This window comes from Sciurus carolinensis, chromosome 2 (genome assembly GCF_902686445.1).
Source record: "Sciurus carolinensis chromosome 2, mSciCar1.2, whole genome shotgun sequence".
Lineage (NCBI taxonomy): Eukaryota > Metazoa > Chordata > Mammalia > Rodentia > Sciuridae > Sciurus > Sciurus carolinensis.
Window position 1 is genome coordinate 155,653,275 of NC_062214.1, and position 20,967 is coordinate 155,674,241.

At 38.3% G+C, this 20,967-nt stretch overlaps 1 protein-coding gene across 4 annotated transcripts in view; it reads left to right on the plus strand.

Annotated features, from left to right (window-relative positions):
* Positions 1-20,373, plus strand: part of Fbxo34 (F-box protein 34) — a 74,002-nt gene extending 53,629 nt beyond the window's left edge. For 3 of the 4 annotated variants that reach the window (XM_047542015.1, XM_047542016.1, XM_047542014.1), the window contains exon 2: positions 17,160-20,373. In XM_047542015.1, coding sequence (XP_047397971.1) covers positions 17,170-19,305 — 2,136 coding nt within the window. In that variant the 5' untranslated portion in view covers positions 17,160-17,169 and the 3' untranslated portion in view covers positions 19,306-20,373. Of the gene's footprint in view, positions 1-7,191; positions 7,216-17,159 lie in introns of those variants that run through there. The other variant, XM_047542017.1, reaches the window with a different exon arrangement.
* Positions 20,374-20,967: the final 594 nt, after the last annotated feature.

Genomic DNA, 20,967 nt, shown 5'->3' on the forward strand with positions numbered 1-20,967 from the left:
ATGTTCAGTAAATAATGAATGAAAGATTTACTTGATAATTTAGTTCCCCAAACTATGGTATATGAATACGAGAAATTATTTACTGGAACATGCAAATTAGAGACTGAAAATTGTTTTATTTTTTTAATATGAAATGGAAGAAAATTCAGCAAGGATAAGAGTTGGAGTTAAAATAACCTAATCTCTGTAGGTTTTACTATATACATTGAATTTGAGCACCATTACATTAGTACAGATCTGAAGGAGGCTAAGCCTGGAAATTGCTGCTTTATTTGTGGTTTTTATTACATCTCTGTGGTCTGAATATATCAATAGCTTTCTCTATGTTATTCTCATCCTTTTCTGAACTGAAGAATTTGTGATCTAGAGTAGTATTTTGCAAATTTTACTAGTATCCCTTCAATGTAGATACAATTTTCTAGTTTTTCTGTTACATTATTATGTAATTATGTATGGAACTATAAAAAAACTATTTGTATATAATATACATATAATACTTAAATATTTTGATATTAATTTAACTAATATTGGTTTGGACAAACTAAATAGATACATGCAGTATAAATACTAACACCCACTCTGTATATTTGTCGTTTTAAAAAGATACTCTGGTAACTGTCACCCTTTTTCTGTTTGAACTGATATTGAAACCTTTCTTTGCATTGTTTGACTTTCATTTTGCCTTCATTAAATCAGGATTTCTAGCATACTAAAGCTTATCTAATTATTTTTAAACATATTTAGGAACTAAGATCATTCTGTTTGTCCTTAAGATTAATACTTTAACTGTATATATATTCCATTCCCATAGAAATAGTAAGTGTTGCTTCCCATAGTGGTATATGCCTGTAATGCCAGCTACATGGGAGACTGAGGCAGGAGTATTGCAAGTTCCAGGCCAGTCTTAGCAACTTAGACCGGGTCTCAAAATTAAAAAAAAAATAAAAAGGATTGAGGATATAGCTCAGTGGTAGAATGCTTCTGGGTTCAGTCCTCAGTTTAAAAAAAAAAAAGTTTTTTCTTCAAAGTGTTACATAAAACAGAATGAACTGACTTTATTTTTGGTACTGGGAATTTAACCCAGGAGTGCTTTATCATTGCGTCTCATCCCCAGACCTTTTTATTATTTTAGTTTTGAGACATGGCACCCTAAGTTACTTAGGGCCTTGCTAAAAGTTCCTGAGATTAACCTGAAACTTGGGATCCTCCTATCTTAACCTTCCAAGCCATCAGGTTATGAATTGACTTTTAAGGGGTCTACTTGAGTAGAAACCTGCAGCTAGGCTATCACCTCTCTAAGATCCCAGGTAACACAGGTTAGCTTCTATTTTACTTCCCATTCATGTTTGTTAGTCATTGTAGAAGGCTTTTTCATTAAAAAAAAGCTCTTTTGCCCATGGTCTTTTACTTTGTTTTCTAAAACTGGGGGAGGAGAGGTTTTGTATTATTTGTGATGGGACTGAATGTTCCTGAAGTAAGACATATTGCTGAATGTTTTCATATCAAGAACTTGGTGTGCCTCATTATTTCATATTTTTAATGTAAAATGTGTTATGTTTTGAATTTTTAGTGTATCAGAAAATGCTGACCTTTAATGTAATAGCAACATCTGTGGCTACTATCATCTTGAGCAAGTATCATTTTCTGAGCTTTTATCTCCTTTTCTGCATAATGGTTGCAGATTGTGGAATACAAAAATATTGAAAGGTTAAGGTACCATTTATATTGACCTGAGGATCACTAGTGGATAGAGATTGGGAAGGAGGAGGCATGAGCTGGTATGGTACCCACCAATCCAAATTTAGGAACAGAAAAGAGAGCCACATGAGATGTTTGTGAAAATACTTTGTAGGTTTGAAATGTGCCTTACAGCCCAGGTACTATGGTGCTTATGGAAGGTGTGTGTGTACGTGCTCGTGCTTTCTCATTCTCTTACCACATGTGGGCTGTAATTAGCTATAAGGCAACCTTGCCTTAGCAGTAGGAGCCCCTGCTTTTCAGTGGAGAGGAAGAGGTTAGACCCATGAGTCAAAAATTCCAGCAGTTTGTGAATCATGATTACTGATATTTATTTACATTAATAGTCCTTTTCTGTAAGATTGGCAATAGAAAAGAGGAATAGGCTTATTACTAGAAATTTGGGGTAAAGGGAGTGTTATAATTTCTGACTTTACCACATTTCCCTTTCCACCATTGTGTTACCTTTGCTGTTTGATATGTTGTAGTTTTGCCATCTCTGATTCTAGCCCTGAAATTTGATTTATATACTTCTCCTTTGTGGTTTGATTTGTTAGTAATTTTTTTTTTTTTTTTTTTTTTTTTTTTTTAGATTTAGCTGTTAACTTGGCTATATTTGCTTTATTATTCTTTTTTTTATTTTTTATTTTTTTATTATTTATTTATTTTTTTTATTATTGTACACAAATGGGATACATGTTGTTTCTTTATTTGTACATGGCATAAAGGCATACCATTTGTGTAATCATAAATTTACATAGGGTAATGTTTGATTTATTCTGTTATTTTTTTCCCTTCCCCCCACCCCTCCCACCCCATTTGTTAGTAATTAAAATACTAAAGATTCTGGGTATGAGCTATGTATATTTTATAATTAATTTAGAACTAAGGAAGTTGAGGTTTTCGAGATCAGACGAGATCGGGCGCGTTCAGGGTGGTATGGCCGTAGTTGAGGTTTCCTATTGAAGTAATTAATAAAATATGTGGTCTTAAAATACATACGTATAAAAGTGTTACACAGAAATAGCCAAACAAGGGCTGGGGGGATAGCTCAGTCGGTAGAGTGCTTGCCTCTCAAGCACAAGGCCCTGAGTTCGATCCCCAGCACCGCAAAAAAAAAAAAAAAAAAAAAAAAGCCAAAACATATGACATAGTTTACTTAAGTTTTTAAAACACAATTGTTAAAGATAGAAGTATTTTTAAGCTTCTTGATGTCATCTTCCTTTTTGGTTTGGGTGTATGAAATCTGTTTATCAGAAATTTTATTCGTGCCAATGTTGGCTTTAAAAAAAAAAACTGTGTAAACATAACCCTAGACAGCTGTGTTTAATATAGTAAAGAATCATGGGGAGGGGCCGTAGCTCAGTGGTAAAGCACTTGCCTCCTCCACGTAAGGTTACTGGGTTCAATCCTCAGCTCCACATAAATTAAAAAAAAAAAAAATAATAATAAAGGTATTCTGTCCATCTACAACTAAAAATATTTTACAAAAAAGAATCATGGGGAGACTTTACAGTGTTTTTTGTTGGGACTTATTTTAATATTTAAAGGATATGGTTTGTAACTTTAAAAATGAGAGACAGGTAACCTAACTCACAACTGAATTCGTGTCTAGATTGTTCTGTCCTGGAGGTAATTAGCAACGTGAACTTTGGGTTTTAACTCTAGTTAAACTAATAGTATTAAGTTAAACAACTTTACTGTGGAAGTGTTTGTTTTCACAGACTGGTGAGTAGGATATTCTTTAAAATCTGATACTGTGTAGGAATGTTTTTAGGTAACCGGACTGCTGGGGTCAAGGTTGGGGGAGCTTCTACTCAAGCCCAACTGCTTTTTGCAAGATTGGTAGCTCTGGGGCCTGTACACCATCATCTGTTTCTCTATCTTGTTTGCCTCTCATCTCTTGAGAATGCAGAATGCTAGATCAGGAAGTGATGGGAAGAGTTGCTTCATTGCCTTAGTGTCCTGGGCTGCTCAAGTATTGGATTCTCGTAATGTTTTACTTGAAATTCTTGCTGATTGACTGAAGTTCTTAGATTTGGCATGGATTCATGCTAATGAATGCTTGCTGTGTACATGGCACTGTGCTGCATGTTCTGTGAAGGATACTGAAAAGAATAATATTGTCCCAACTATGGAGTAAAGGTCACATCCCTGGGATAAGTGTCCCAGGGGAGACACAGTTCTGGGAATTCAAAGGAGGCATATAGTAGCCATTCGTTAATACTGTGATAGGATAGAGGTAATGAATGAGACCTGGGCAAGGAAGGGCCCACTTGGATGAGTAGTTTTAGAAGTTCCATTAGGTAGAGTGGTTAACAGGGGAGACAAGAAAGGTCAAATGGGCAGGACCAGGACACCTTGAATGTGAACTAAGAAACTAAGGATGCTCTTAATTGGAAGCCCTGAGAGTTCTTTAGAACCTTGTCAAAATTGTGTGTGCTTTATTTTTCTTTTCCTTGGTCAAGAAAACTTGGACCTTTTGTCAGATTCCAAAAAGGGTCTGTTATCCAAAAAAGATTGACAATTGTTATTACCAACCTTTGGTGACTGAGAGGATGGGGAGACTTCATAAAGAAATAGGGAAGACTTGTGATAGAGCAAACCTTTCCTTATGGAAAGTAGGGTGTGATTTGGGGAATAGGACTTAATGAAATGGTTCCTACAGGGAAGTGGCTTGCCTTGTAAAATGGGTTTCCTACCCAACAAGTTAAGTTGATCCATTGCAGCAGGTTGAGGGACAGGGAAGGGTCGGTATTTTCAGTCAAAGGAGTCCTTAGTAGCATTATTTCCCTTCTTACCTAAAGACCAGATTGCTGACAAAGCTAGAGCCTGGAATGCTGTTATCCCCTGTCTCCGACTCCACCCCTCAAGTGCCCCTCCCCTGAGCTACAGCTCATTTTATGTTAAGACAAGGCCTTGTTAAGTCGTCACCCAAGTGAGATCCTTCGTCCTCGGCTTCCCAAGTCCCCGGAATTACAGTTATGTTGTCATCTTGCCTGGCTACTAGAATATTCTTGTAGAGTACATAGATTCTGGTGTTCACTTTTCATTGAAACATGCTTCAGGTGAAAAGTGTTCTGTGTTTCATCCTGTGTAGAATCCATAAGAAGATCAGATGGGTGGTTCAAGAGGCAGAAGCAGGATGATTGTAGGTTCAAAACCAGCCTCAGCAACTTTACATGATGCTGTCTCAAAAAAGGCTAGGAATATTTAAAACAAAACAAAGAAAACAACCAGACAGAAACATTGCCTTTAAGGAGTTGATAGCATTTAGTGCTTTCTTTTGACTTTAGTTCAGTGTGGATTTGTGTATGTTCAGTCATTTTTGATCATTTCCAGGCCCAAAGAGAAAGACTTCTGTTAAAATGAATTTGAAGTGCCTTTCGTTTGTTATATTTCTTTTTTAGAGAATAGAGAGCCTCTAGGATTAGAGGGTTTAGGAAATTTAATTATAAATACACTGTACTGTCATTAGGAACCTCTGTACAGCTAATTATTTATTAGGTAACGCACTTGACTTTTTATTTATTATTATTATTTTTATTGGTACTGAATATTGAACCCAGGGGTGTTTTACCAGTGAGCTGCATCCCCATCCCTTCTTATTTCAGACAGGGTCTTGGTAAGTTGGTTAGGTCCTTGGAAAATTGCTAAACCTGGCCTAGAACTTGTGATTCTTCTGCCTCAGCTGTACCTAGTTCATTTGACTTTTGTGACTCTTAATTATTTTCTGGGGATTGAACCCAGGGCCTCATGCATGCTAGACAAGCACTCTACCACTGAGTCCTGTTAATTACTACATTTATGGATATGTATATAGATGTACATCACACACAGATATGACTTTGTTTAAAGTAGTATAAAAGGAGACTGTAATCAGGTGCAATGGTGTATGCCTGTAATTCCATCTACTCCAAAGGCTGAGGCAGGAGGATTGCAAATGCAAGGTTAGTCTGGGCAATTTAACAAGATCGTGTCTCAGAATAAAATATAAAAAGGACTTGGAGGTGTAGTTTGGTGGTTAAAAAAAAAAAAAAAAAAAAAAAAAAAGTGCCTGGGTTCAGTCCCCAGTAATGAAGAAAAAAAATGGCTGGCAGTATAGCTCAGTGGTAGGTCCGTAATGCAAAAAAGAAAAGAAAAATTACACACACACACACACACACACACAATTGTTTTAAAAATGACCCAGCACTTAGAAGTCTAAGATGGATCATCCCTTGTAAATCATTTAAAAATGTTCATATACTTTAATTGGTCATTTGTACATATATAAAATGAGAATGATAATGTATTTAATAAAGTTGTCCTGAAGATGAAATTAATACATACACATAAATAATGAAGCTCTTTAGAATAGTGTACAGCTACATGGTACGTGCTTAATGAATATTAATGAACAAATCATTACTAATACTTAAATGGTAATATCACTTCCTCCTCCATGGATGAATGTGCGAGGCAACAACTGTTATGAAATAATTTACAAGGTACCTTTACAAAGAACTCAGTTTCCTATGCATTCATTTAAATGCTTAATTTATATTTATCTTGAAGTTGTGAAAGTTAGAGCACTCAAGCAAGGTAATTCAGTACTAACTAGACTGTTCATTTCAATCCTTAGAATGAAGGATTGAAAGTCATGCGTTTAAGAAATGGATTGCTTTTAATCACGGTTTTCTATTAGTTTTTTTTTTTTTTAATTGACTTCTTGTATGTTATTCTCATTCATTTTATTTTGTTGCTTTCTGATTTATTTCCTGTTTGGTTTTCAGTAACTGGTGTGGAGTAGGGCAGGAATTTATGTTGGTGTCCTTTGTCTGAACCAGGAAAGAGTGACTGCATCAGACAGCCTGGGGCTTTGTAGGGAGGGATTTGGAATGAGCTCTTAGAGAGATGCCCCATGGAGGAAACCACTGAATTCCACGATTTCCTCACTTTAAATCAGTGAGCATGCTCATCACCCTGTGTGTGCATAATGACCTTTTCAGGGTTCATTCATTCAGTGTTTGCCAGTTGCTTCTATATATTTCTCTTTTTTTACAAACTAGTAATTATGGAAAAAATTAGCTCTGTACAGAAATAGTAGAATGATAAACTCCTACTTAGCCTTCAAGCTTCAACAACCTGTCTCATGGGCAGTTTAGTTTGATCTATACTCCCAATCATTTCTTCTCTCCAGTATTATTTTTAAGAAAATTCCATACATCTTATCATATACTCTGAAAATATTTTAGGATGTATCTTTAAGAGATGAGGACTTTAAAATGCATACACAAACACAAATTTTTTTTTGGCATGTCCATCTGATTCAGGATCCACAAATTGTATAGTTGGTTGACTTGTCTCTCTCATCATTGAGATACATCTCTTTCCCTTTTTATGTTTTATTTTGAGACAGGGTCTCACTAAGGTGTCCAGGCTGGCCTCAAACTTGTGATTCTCCTGCCTCAGCCTCCCGAGTCCCTGGGATTACAGGTGTGTGCCAGCCTGCCCAGTGCACCCTTTCTCTTTTTCTCCTTCCCTCTCTCCCTCCCTCTCTTTTGTTGGAATTTGTCTCATCTGACTGGGTTTGAACGTGGAAATCTCCTGACTAAACCACTTGAGTAGGTGGGAGTATAGACATGGAATACTGCATGACCAGCTCATTTATGTTTAATCAAAACCTTAAATAAAATTTTATTTAAGATAGTTGATGACTTTAACTGTAATTTCATTTGAATTACTATTCTCTATGGCATTGGTAGCAGTGATTAAAACGCAGTGTATGATTTAGGGTTGAGATTTGCAGTATATTGAGTAATCAGTTACTGCCAAATAACTTCAGGTCCCTATTATAGTTCATTGATAAGTTGTTTTACTGTGCTTACTGGGAGTTATTTCCCAGCTAGAAATAATCAGGTTTAGTTTGCATTCCCAAACTATTTGGATAATATATAATAGGTGTATTAAAATCTTACATGCTTATGTAAGTTTTTAAAATGAATTCATGTGCTTATTTTCTAAAAACATTTCTAGGCTTGATTTGGAATTGGAACAATAGAGTCTAAAATATATCGCTACTAAAATATTATTACAGGTAATTTTGGTATTACTTATTAAAGACCTTGATTTATAAATTGAGCAATTTGGGGGGTGGTAGTGAGGTAGAAGGAAAGCTTGACAGTAATGTGGCTTTGTTTGGTGTTATAGTAAAATCTCAGTTCATAAATGCTGCATTTTACATTTGACTATTATCCAGTGGTGTCTGAGACCCACTTGATATCTTCTAGAATGTTTCATATAGTTTTCTATTATTTATAATTCCATGCTACTTCATTTCTTGAATGTTTAAACCTTTCATAAGTATTTTATTTAAAGCAAATAGTTGAGAGATGGTAGATCAGAAACTACTGTGGTTGACCTGCTCAACGAGGCATGTAAGAATGTCTGGGATGAGATTAGGGGAGATTTTCTTCAGTAGTCCAGGTATTTAACTTCTTTTCCCTCATGCATTCTTATTGCCTTTCTTCTTTCTTCAGATCTTGATTAAGCTCAGTGCTTCAGTGCTCTCTGGGTGAGCAGGCTTCTCTCTCAATTCTTTTTTTTTTTTTTTTTTTTTTTTTTTTAACTGGGGATTGAACCCAAGAGTGCTTTACTGCCACATTACATTTTCCAGCCCTTTTTGTGTTTAATTTTGAGGTAGGATCTTGCTAAAACTGACATTGAATCTTCCATCTACTGCCTCAGCCTCCCCTCCCCGAGTTGCTGGGACTACAGGCATGTGCCATCATGCCTGGCACTCTTAATTTTTCACATATATGTTCAGTGAATAAGCCTGATTATCATTTTTCCTTAATTTTTGCAATCTACTTTGGAAATACACTTGGACTGTTGATTGGGTAAAGGGATATAGAAGACAAATTCAAGTGGAGAAAAGTAGTGGCACATGCCTTTAATCCCAGTAACTCAGGATGCTGAGGCAAGAGTACCACAAGTTCCAGGCCAACCTCAGCAATTTAGTGAGATCCCTAGCAATTTAATAAGACCCCATCTCAAAATAAAAAGAACTGGCTCAATGATACTGGGTTCAATCCCCAGTACCAAAGGGGAACAAACTAGTGGAGATAAAATTCACCAGCAGTTCACTAGTAAGTCTTCAGACATTTAATTAAAAAAAAAAATTTTATTAGTTGTCAGTGAACCTTTATTTATTTGTATGTGATGCCTCACACATGCCAGGCAAGTGCTCTGCCACTAAGCCACAATCCCAGCCCCAGACATTTAATTTTTAAGTAACTTTAGGAAATAATGGTTTTAGCTGGGCATGGTGGTACATGCCTATAATCACAACAGTTTGGGAGGCTGAGGCAGGAGGATTGAGAGTTCAAAAGCCAGCCTCAGCAATTCTGCAAGACCCTGTCTCTAAATAAAATACATAAAGGGCTGGAGATGTGGATCAGTGGTTAAGTGCTCCTGGGTTCAATCCCCAGTACAAAAAAAAAAAAAAAAAAAAAAAAAAAGGAAAGAAAAGAATGGTATTATTAATTTCTCAATAAATAGCAGTTTTGTTTTCAGGTACTTCATCTTGTCACTGACACTTTTTTGGATTCAACACAAAACTAGTGATCTGATTGAGATACTTTGTATAGTATGGGTGGACACCATATTCTCACCATACCCCCGTTTTCCGTATTAAGGTTGTCTCATCTAAAATATATCATTCAGCCAGGTGTGGTGGTGCAGACCTATAATGAAGGCTGAGGCAGGAGGATTGCAAATTCAAGGCCAGTCTGGGCAACTTAGTGAGACCATGTCTCAAATAAAATATAAAAAGGTCTGGGAATATGGCTTAGTGGTAGAGTGCCACTTGGCTCAGTCCCTAGTACAAACAGACAGACAAACAAACAAAAACCCAAAACAGGGGAGGAAACTGGGGATAGAAATGATAGAATGAATCAGGCAGTGTTACCCTATGTGCATATATGATTATAGGACCTGTGTAACTCTACATCATGTACAACCAGAAGAATGAGAAGTTATACTCCATTTATGTATGATGTGTCAAAATGTACTCTACTGTCATGTATAACTAACTAGAACAAATAAAAATATATTAAAAAATAAAACTCAACAACCCCCCCATGTATCAAAATATTAATGATTTTTTGGACTTTAATTTTCTTCATTTTATCTGGATTTTGATGTTCATTTTTGCAGCATCTTGCAATTATAATTTCTCATCTGTTTAGGTAACTTTGATATGCTAGAGTTTGTATTTGGCATTATGTCATAGGAACAATAGGAAATAACTGCACTGGTTTAACTTAGATAAGCATGGTAAGTTATAACCAAACATAATACTTCAATTTGTCCCTATCCAGAACTATTATGTAATGATTCACAATAGCCTGAGCAAGCATTCTTTCTTCCAGGCTCTCTGCCTTCCTCCCTACTTCAAGAAAAAGGGGGTAGGCAGGGGTGACCCTTGTTTACCTGAATAATTTCATTAATTTTAGTATTTCTAAATACGTGGGTGTCAATTCTGCTGTGATCAAATTGGAAGATCAAGGTAATTGCTCTTCCCCAACTTGTCGTATTTATTTTTAATGTATTTTGTATACTTTGTTGTCCCATCAGTTTTATCATAAATCTTTCATTATTTTCTGGAAATGAGAGTTGTTTGGTCTTTGTGATATAGAATTTATATCATAAATAACCTCGAAGATACTATCTTTAAATACCATTATGAATTCTAAGATAGAAATTAATGAACAAAGAGTTACTGAAAACTGCATGTTTCCAAAGGCGATTCTTGATATTATTCAGTACCTGTTAACAGATAATAATAAAGGACTTTAGAGAATATTCCTTTGTAGAGAGCATTCCTCTCTCTACAAAGAGAATATTCCTTTAATGTTGGGTGTGGTGGCATATATACCTGTAGTCCCAGCTTCTCAGGGAAGTGATGCAGAGGATCCTTTGAACCCAGAAGTTGAAGACCAGGCCTGGGCAACATAGTGAGGCACTCTCAAAAGAAGAGAAAAAGTGAATTCCCTCCCTGAAAACAAAAAAAATTATTCCTCAATGTTTTGGAGCTCAGTTAAGAGAACTACTGTCGTTTCTCACCTATAGTTTTTCTTTTTTTGTCCCCAGCACCCCCAGCTTTTTTTAGTGCTCTGTGGGAGTTGGGTGCATTCTGTCAGTGTTTGGAGGCATATGGAAGGGGGAGTCTTTTCTTGTGTCTTTGCCTGTGTTCACACCCTCCTGGTCTTGGCATGTTTTCCCATTTAATAGCCGTGGAAGTAACTTTCACATACTTGTAGACTATTATGTGATAGGATATGTCTACTTTAATGTATCACTGTTCTGTGTAGGGGTTTTCTGTGGTATTTAAGAAAAACTGACCTAATTTGAAAGATAGAAGCTCTTTAAAATGATACTATCAGAATTATTTAATTTTGTATCATAGTTGCACCCAGGTTAGTTTTGTTTTGTGACACAGGGTCTTGCTGTATCCAGGTGCACACCTTAGTCCCAACTACTTGGGGTCTTATCTCAACCTCCTAGGTAACTGGAACTACAGGTGTATACCACTGTAACTAGCAAACTTGCTTTTTTAAAATACACGGTCACCCCCCATTTTTTTCTTTTCTTTTTTTTTTTTTTTTTTTTTTTTTTTTTTTTTTTTTTGGCACTAGAAGTTGAACCCAAGGGCGCTTAACCACTGATCCACATCCCCAGCCCTTTTTATGTATTTTATTTAGAAACGTGCTCTTGCTGAGATGCTTAGGGCCTCATTCACTAAGTTGCTGAGGCTGGCTTTGTAATTCTCCTGCCTCAGCCTCTTGAGCTGCTGGGATTATAGGCATGTGCCTGGCCCCTCTTTTTTTATTTTTTATTTTTTGGTTCATTGTACACAAATGGGTACAACTTTTCATTTCTCTGCTTGTACACAAAGTATGATTACCTTTTGTGTAATCATACATGTACATAGGGTAATGATATTTATCTCATCACATTATCTTTCCTTCCCTCCGCCCCCTCCCCATCCCTCATTTCCCTCTACACAACTGACCCCTCTTTTTTAAAATAGGGAACATAGAGCTCCAAGTTATTGCTTTGTAAATCTAATTCTTAGTTTTTTCATGACCTAGCTGTGGGTCTTCAAAATTTTACCCCTGCTTTCTCATTTGCAAAAACAAGAATTCATTATATATAAATTAAAGTAGTTGCTGGAATTGCTAATCATTTGTGTAGTGGTCCAGTGAAGAAGGCTGTTAAAAGATGTTCTCTAGAAGTGTTTACAACTGGTGAATTTACTTAATTTTAACTCTCTCTTTCAAATGCTTTCTTTTCTAACCTGTTTTGATGATAGGGCTGAAGACTAAAAGACAGGTTAGGAACTTGGCATTTGCCTTTGATGCTATGGCTTCCTACTAACACTTTGAGAAATCTCAGTTCTTTTCCCTATTGTAAACACACATTGCCATTTTATTCCTTGTCCATCAGGTTTACCCCTCTACCTGCAAGAGTTACTCTATGACTCTTTAGGCTTTGGCATTTATCTATATGCGTCTTTTTTTCTTTTTTTAAAAATACAAAGTTCGATTATCTTCTGTGACTTAATTTTGGGATGGTTTAATTTTGGCTATCAGTAGAGTAAAGTTATTCAAGTCTTAATTCATTGTTAATCTCACCATATTCCTGGAAGGAATTCAAGGTGATGCAGAGACTTTCTCCTTTACAGCCAGAGCTGCAGTTTCTCCCAGTGGGTCACCAAGGGTCTCCACCACCAACTGGACACTATTCTTATTTGACCTTGCTGCAGAGTCTACAATTGACTGCTCCTTCCTTTTATGTATGTTTTTTCCTGATCATAAAAAGTAACACATTCATTATATGAAATCTTAGAAAAATACTTGTATTCTCTATCCAGAAACCTTTTTTTCTTCATTGAAATATTTCTGTGACAACTCTCTTCTTTCCTCCCATTTCTCTTGACGAGTCTGCCTATTTGGTATCTCTATTTTGCAGGCACTCAGGCCCAACATTTCTGAGAAATGGAATGGAACCTTCCGTTCCAAATCTAATCAGCCACCTTGTCACCATTCACTTGGAGGAATCACACTTCATGACATTACAGAAACCATAAGATGAAGATTCATCCTTGATGACTCTCCTTTATTTTTCAGTTTTAATGAATAGTCAGATTCTTGCTTGTTTGCTGGTCATCTCTCCTTTCTCAGTGCCTTAGATCAGACTGTTTCTCACCTACCCGAGTTTCCCAGAAGTATCACCTATTTTTGAATTTTGTAGATCTTCCTCAGGGCTTATCTTAGAAAGTCAGGGTTTCTCAGACCTATTGCTACGCCATTGGAACTAAGCTTGGGCCAGGCATGGTGGCACACATCTGTTATCCCAGCGACTCAGGAGGCTTAGACAAGAGGATTGTAAGTCTGAAGCTAGCCTCAACAACTTAGTGAGGCCATAAACAACTTAGTGAGACCTATCTCAAAATGAAAAATAAAAAGGGTTAGGGATGTGTGATCCAGTGGTTAAAATAAAAGACTGAGCTTGATGCTGACAGCCCTGCACTCCTCTTTTCTCTGTCTCCCCCCAGCCCCGACTCTCACAGCACTTGTTCTACCTTTAATGACACAACACATTCTGTTGTAACTGTCTTTACTTTTCTCTTTCAAAGCAGCAACTATGTCTTACAACTGCAGAAAACAAAACAACAAAAAACAACTGGCAGAAGTATACAGGCTCAGAGTGGATAGTAAATTTCTGATGAATGGGTAGAAGGAAATGAATGTTTTGTGGAATAGAGGTTACTGGAGACTTGGCCTTCACACATCTGGTCCTGTGGTAATGGTTCTGTGAACAAGCTTTTAAAGAAGTGTAGTAGGGCAAAGCAGGAGTGAAGCTCAGTTTGGCTGTGGTAGGCCCAGCACCCTACCTTGCGTTGATAGAAGGTAGCCTCTCCTATAACTAGCAACAGTGCTGCAGAGATAAGATGGCTGCTTGAAGTCTAACAGTTGTACTAGAGATGAAAAGGAGGACATACTTTAGTGTCTTAGTGATTGGATATCAGGAGTTACATGAGAGTGACTTAGGTTTATAACTTGATGGACTAAGTTCTTTAAGTTATCAACTAGTAGTAATGGTTTCAAGTTTCTTTTTATATTATTATTATTATTAATTATTATTATTATCATCATTATCAGCAGAACTGGGAATTGAGCCTAGGGTGCTGTACCACTGACCTATATCCCTAGCCGTTTAAATTTTTTTTTTAAATTTTTATTTTGAGACAGGATCTCAACATGTTGCCCAAGCTGACCTTGAACTTGGAATTGTCCTGCCTTAGCCACTTGTTTCTGAAATTACAGATGTGCATCACTATGTCTGACCAGCTTGGCTTCTTGTTGGGCATTTCCACTTATCTCCTATTGTAGCCCAGCACCCCAGCCCAGATGCAGAGCCCCACTGACACTCTTGCATTGGTTCTAACAAATTACTATCAAAGTTCCTTTCAATTTCAGTGTAAGGTTAAAAGCAGATGCTGGGCCCAATCCCAGAAATTCTGATTCATTGGGCCCAGGGATCCTAATTTTATTTTTATAAGGGCCTTTTTGGAAGTCTAAGGAACACTGATATATAGGTGCTATAAGTGTGCATTTTATTTAATTGCAAGAAAGTGGAACTTCATTATAGTTAACTTTTAAAATAGCCAGGTGTGGTGGTGCAATTCCTATAATTCCAGTGATTGAGGAGACTGAGGCAGGATGATTCCAAATTTGGGGACAACCTTAGCAATTTAGTGTGAGCCTGTTTCAAAATTTAAAAAAAATAAAAAAGGCTTGGGATGTAGCTCTGTGATAAGAGCACCCCAGGGCCAATCCCCAGTACTGCAAAATAAATAGTGAAGATTGGTAACCATGGAAATAGCTGAAACTTTGTGCCTATCTGATGGGCAGGGGATGGGGGCTGAGGTGGGTGTGAGGAATGTGCCATCATCTGTTGTAATCTGTTAAAAAGTTTCTTGTTGTTGTTGTTTGTTTGTTTTTTGTATTGGGGATTGAACCCAGGGGTGCTTAACCACTGAGCCACATCTTCAGCCCTTTATTGTATTTTATTTGGAGACAGGGTCTTGCCGATTTGCTGAGACTGGCTTTGAACTTTGGATCCTCCTGCGTCAGCCTCCCAAGCTGCTGCGATTACAGGCATGCACCACCATGCCTGGCTAAAGTTTTTGTTTTTATGACTTTTTGTAGCAGATACCCCTGCTGCTCTGCATGATGTCCTTCTAGTCCACCACTGATTTCAACCAAAACTCAGATTTTTGCAGTTTCTCTAAGTCTTACCAGTATCTGTTTTCTGCCTAAGGACCTTCAATCCCAGCAAGGGAAAGGGGAACATTAATCTCAGGCAGCTTTCAATCAGCAGATGTGGTCAAGTGTCTAAACATTGTGCCTTCTTTAGGGGCCCTACAGAATCACCCCTACTTTCGAGCAGTCACTTTTCATTCTTGACTGCTGTATCTTTATTGGCTTTTCTTCTTCATTGTACCTTTGCTTGCCCACTTCCTTCCCTGGGATCCTGTCCTGTGTTCATTCTTGCTATAACCATGTATACAGCAATTGCCATTTGAGCTGACTTTACAGGTTAAATGCAAACAAAAACTTTCCCTAGTTTCTTTTTAATGTCCTTGTCTGTCAATAATAGCACTTAAAATAGTGTGTGTGGGAGGAAGGCGAAGAGAACATATTGTGCAATGCAGAACAGAGATATTGCTAAAGTTTAAATTTATTCACAGACACACTGTAATGAGATCATTATGTGAGAATTTATTGTTTTTTCCCCCCAACAACCTTCATTTCTTCCATTTTACTTATAGTGTGGTTGAAGGGATATGAAGAACCAGAGAATGGTTGGCAAAGTGAGACAGCATTCAATGTGTCTTTTTTATTCATTTTTATATCATCTTGTTCTTGAAAACATCTGAGTGGTTCTGTTTGGAAAATAAATTATAGAATATAATGATATAAATGTTAAAAAATGCTATAATGCAGAAAGGGGAAAGATCAGTATAGATGGTTAAGATATAAACTGTCAAAGATCAGAAAGATCCTGATAAAATTTTGGCTGAGAATGGTGGCACATGCCTGTAATCTCAGGGACTTGGAGACTGAGGCAGAAAGATCACAAGTTCAAGGCCAATCTTGGCAACTAAGTGATACCCTGTCTGAAAATAAAAACTTTAAAAAAGGGGGCTTTGGGGGTTGTTCATTGGTTGAGCACCCCTGGGTTCCAGCCTGGACAGTGTTGTGTCCACCTCAACACACACACACACACACACACACATTTATTTTAGGGGTATCTTTTAAAAAACTTTCTGTGCATTAAATATAAGCCTTCTTTTTACCTGGATAGAAGACGGCATATCCATATTTCCTCATTTAGCTGAGACTGGACTCATGGAATTACAAGTTGAAATGAAGGATAAACTTGAACCAGTCACTTAATTTGTGCAATGCAGAACAGCTCACATATTTACTTTCATTCTTGACCAATATCTGAGAGGAGTTATGCAGAAGCTGCCATAGTACTGCCACTTGGTAAATGTTACAGAGAAAATCAGAAGGAAAATGCCGAGTCACCCAAGATATAAACCTGAGATTGTCCCAGTGGTCCAGAGTAGGTAAAACTTCCCTGTGCTTAGATCTGCAGGTGCTGTGGCCTCACTCCCACCAGCCTGTGACTGCACATCTATGGGAATAGTTTAGAAGGCAATATAATACCTTTTTATATACAACCAATGAAAAGTTAGTTGTGATGACCTGGAAAAAATGTTTAAAAATCCAGGCATTGTGGAGGAGTTCCTTTTATACTTTCCTTTCTTATGTACTATGCCTATCATGTGTTTTAAGTAAGTTCAGCTTTCTTAAAGGATTAATGTATAAAATGTGAATATCAGTTTCTGAAACTCATGAGCCAAAACCAATTTATTTTCTGGCTGAGACACCATGAAAAGTGGTTATTTTGGTTTTATTATAATTGATCTATGCATTAAAAACTGGCTGAAGGTGAATGTGGTGGCTTATGCCTATAATCCCAGTGACTTTAGAGGCTGAGGTGGGTGGACTGCAAGCTTGAGGTCAGCCTCAGCAACTCAGAGAGGACTTAAGCAATTTAGTGAGACCCTGTCTCAGAGTAAAAAATTAAAAAGACTTGGGATGTGGCTTAGTGGTAAAGCTCCCCTTGGTCCAATGCCTAGTACCCTGACCCCCCAAAAAAACTATCTGAAATGAGTGTTGAAGATTTAGCAAACAGTAGAAAGTGTTTCTCTTACTTGCTAGAACTATCTGAGTCTAAGTTATAGAAGAAACCTCTTTTAAAAAATTGGTCCTAATCAATTACGTATTTCTCTCCTATAGGGCCTCTGTTATGCACCTAAAGCCATACTGGAAACTCCAGAAGAAAGAGTGTCCTCTGGAAGTCTGCAGGGACACTCTGAGAATTCCTGCGAGCCATCAAAAGGCTATAAATGATGAAAAATGCAAAGCTAGCTACATAAAACCAAGTGTCTTTCTTTCAGCTTCTTGTAGCAAAGCATCATCTCGAAAACCTTTTGGGATCCTTTCTCCAAATGTTCTGTGCAGTATGAGTGGGAAGAGCCCTGCAGAGAACAGCTTGAATGTTAAAACTAAAAAGAATGTGCCACCTGCAACAATCCACCAGGGTGAAGAAGAAGGGCCACTTGATATTTGGGCTGTTGTGAAACCTGGAAATACCAAGGAGAAAATTGCATTCTTTGCAGCTCACCAGTGTAGCAACAGGATAGGATCTATGAAAGTGAAAAGCTCCTGGGATATTGATGGGAGAGCTACTAAAAGAAGGAAAAAATCAGGAGATCTTAAAAAAACTAAGATACAGTTAGAAAGGATGAGGGATGTCAATAGCAGGTGCTACCAGCCTGAGCCATTTGCTTGTGGCATCGAGCACTGTTCTGTGCATTATGTAAATGACAGTGGGGATGGAGTCTATGCCGGAAGACCTCTGTCAGTTATACAGATGGTTGCCTTCCTTGAACAAAGAGCCAGTGCTCTGTTAGCTAGCTGTGCAAAAAACTGCACAAACTCACCTGCCATTGTGAGGTTTTCTGGCCAATCTAGAAGTATGCCTCCTGCCCCTGAACCATTCTCTGCCCCAGGAGCTTGTGAAGAACCCACAGAAAGGGGAAATTCTGAGGTTGGTGAACCACAGAGCGAACCAGTCCGTGTCCTAGACATGGTAGCCAGGTTGGAGTCCGAGTGCCTCAAGCAGCAGAGCCAGCGTGAGCCTGGAAGCCTGTCCCGGAATAACAGCTTCCGTCGAAATGTGGGCAGGGTGTTGCTTGCAAGCACTCGGGCTGATGAAGGCAAAACAAACAAAGGCATCTTAGAGGCACCCGACACTCAGGTGACTCCCGTGCAGCCTGTGTCTGTAGACTGTGGCCCCTCAAGAGCTGACCATTGTTCTCCTAAGGGGGATCAGTCTTGGGATGGTGCTTCTCAGAGCTGTCCCTCATTGCCAGCAGGTGTGAATTTCCACATGGACAGGGCAGAATTAGAGCCAGGTCAGCATACTGCTGTGAAAAACAGCAACAGGTATGATGTGGAAATGACAGAGGAACTTGATGGATCATCTTTTTCTTCTCACACCAACTCCCAAGTCACTGAATTGCCCACAGATGCTATCAGCTGTATGAGTAGAGAGCTTGTGCCTCTTACTAACCAAAATCCTGATCAGAGAAGAAAAGAATATCTGTGCATTAGCATCACTGTGTCGAAGGTAGAGAAAGCCCAGCCTTCTAACTTAAACTCCCCTGAGGAGCCACTTCCAGGGATGTTGTTTTTTTTGCCACCTGGTCAGCACCAATTAGACTGTTCCCAGTTGAATGAAAGCACAGCACAAGTGTCTTCAGAGGCCAGCCAGCTTGAAGATGCTGCTCAAGTTGACAGTGCATCTGAGGAGAAAAGTGCTTCACTTGAGCCACTTGCACCACCAACCTCTGCAGCGGAAGGTACATTACCTGTACTTGAGGTATCCAGTTGGAAGAAGCAAGTGTCTCATGACTTTCTGGAGACAAGGTTTAAAATCCAGCAACTTCTGGAGCCTCAGCAGTACATGGCATTTCTGCCCCACCACATTATGGTGAAAATCTTCAGGTTACTTCCCACCAGGAGTTTAGTGGCTCTTAAATGTACATGCTGCTACTTCAAGTTCATCATTGAGTACTACAACATCAGGCCAGCAGATTCTCGCTGGGTTAGAGATCCACGGTATAGAGAAGACCCGTGCAAGCAGTGCAAGAAAAAATATGTGAAAGGGGATGTGTCCCTGTGCCGGTGGCATCCCAAGCCCTATTGCCAAGCATTGCCCTATGGGCCTGGGTACTGGATGTGCTGCCACCGGTCTCAGAAGGGCTTTCCTGGCTGTAAGCTGGGGCTTCATGACAACCACTGGGTCCCTGCATGTCACAGCTTTAATCGGGCAATCCATAAGAAAGCAAAAGGGACTGAAACCGAAGAGGAATACTAAAGACCAGGGGAGAGGCAACAAAAGGACTGATCTTTTAAACCACGAAACACCTAGATAAAATGTTCATGTGAGTGTTGCCTCAGTTATCACTCTAGAAGTCTGTACTTACTCCATCAGGACTGCCATTACTCAGGCATTTTTTAAACTCTGAACTTACCAGCTGTATAAGAAAACTGGTCTCATGGTTTTATAGTGGCGCCTCAAACATTTGATCCAGGGTGGTATCCCACAGCTTGATTCACTCAGCTGCGAATAACTATGCCTGTTTGCCGTCATCAAAACCTTTTTCAAAGGATGACGGCTTGCCACCATCAAGGACATTCAGAGGAGTTCACCACAGGATCTGCAGGAAGTTCCCAGAGGTTCCAGAAATGTTTCTAGCACTGGCGCCATATTTGAAATAAGTGAATAGTGTTCTATGAAAAAACATACCCTTGGAGGAAAAGTGTACCTAAAAAGGAAGAGTCAGGCACCTTACTTTAGACCTTGTATGCTTGGTCCTGTGAGATTGATGTTTTGTGATTGAAGATGGATTTCATGCCCTGTGGTGTTTACAGTGTATATAATGGTTGTGTTTGCATAGGGCTGTGAAAGTGCACATTAAACCCGAGCGCCTTTACCTTTAGATGAGTGCTTTAGCCCCTCTGTAAATAACACAATTAAAATACAGTTGTATATGACGGACAGCTGACTAAACATAATCACCACAATGCAGCTAGGATGGTGTTGCGGCTATAATTGTTTTTTTTTAATTGTCTTGTCTCGAAATTTGTACATCCTGTAAAAAATATGAATGTTTCTCAAACTATGAATGTTTCCTGTATAATATATGAATGTTTCTGAGAAGAAACTCTAAATAGTTAAGAGGTTAACCTGTTGAAAGGATACCAAATAATGGTTTAACTGGACCGACCTTAAAATTAGCATAAAGAACAATCCCTTGTTATATTTTAGTGATCCACCAAGAATGAAAGAATATTATATAGCCAGATTATAACATTCTTGTTCACTTTATCCTTTCTGTCTGGTTACAATTTTTTTTTAAACTTCAATAAAATTGCATCTTAAATGAAATCTGTTTTGCAAAGATTTCTTTAACCTCTTAAAATTAAATTTATATAATGCTGAAGAAGGTTGTTGTGGATTGAGTTGGAAGAAATTTTGTAAGCTTTTGTTGAGTTGTTGGGGAAAGTAGAGATAAAATTTTTTTCCCTGACACAGATAAGAGAGCATCTGGGCCTTAGTCTGTAGCTCAGTAGTAGAGTGCTTGCCTAGCATGTGCAAGGCACTATGGGTTTCAGCCCCAGCACAGCAAAAAAAATTTAAAAAATCTGCTGAGCACAGTAGTGCATACCCATAATCCTAGCGACTATGGAGGCTGAGGCAGGAAGATCAAATTGGAGGCCAGCTTTGGCAATTTAGCAAGACCCTGTCTCAAAAAAGTGGGAGGGGTGGGAATGTAGCTCAGTGGTAGAGTACTCCTGGGTTAATACATAAGCTTAAATTTTTGCAGTCTTAACACATTTTGAATTTGTTGTCTGCCCAGTACCTATCATGTTTCCTAAGATATCCTTACAATGTGTTCAGGCATAATCATTTTAGAAGTCATTAAAGATCTCTGCAGGCCATGGTCACATAATGCTTGCTGGGGCTGGGTGGGAA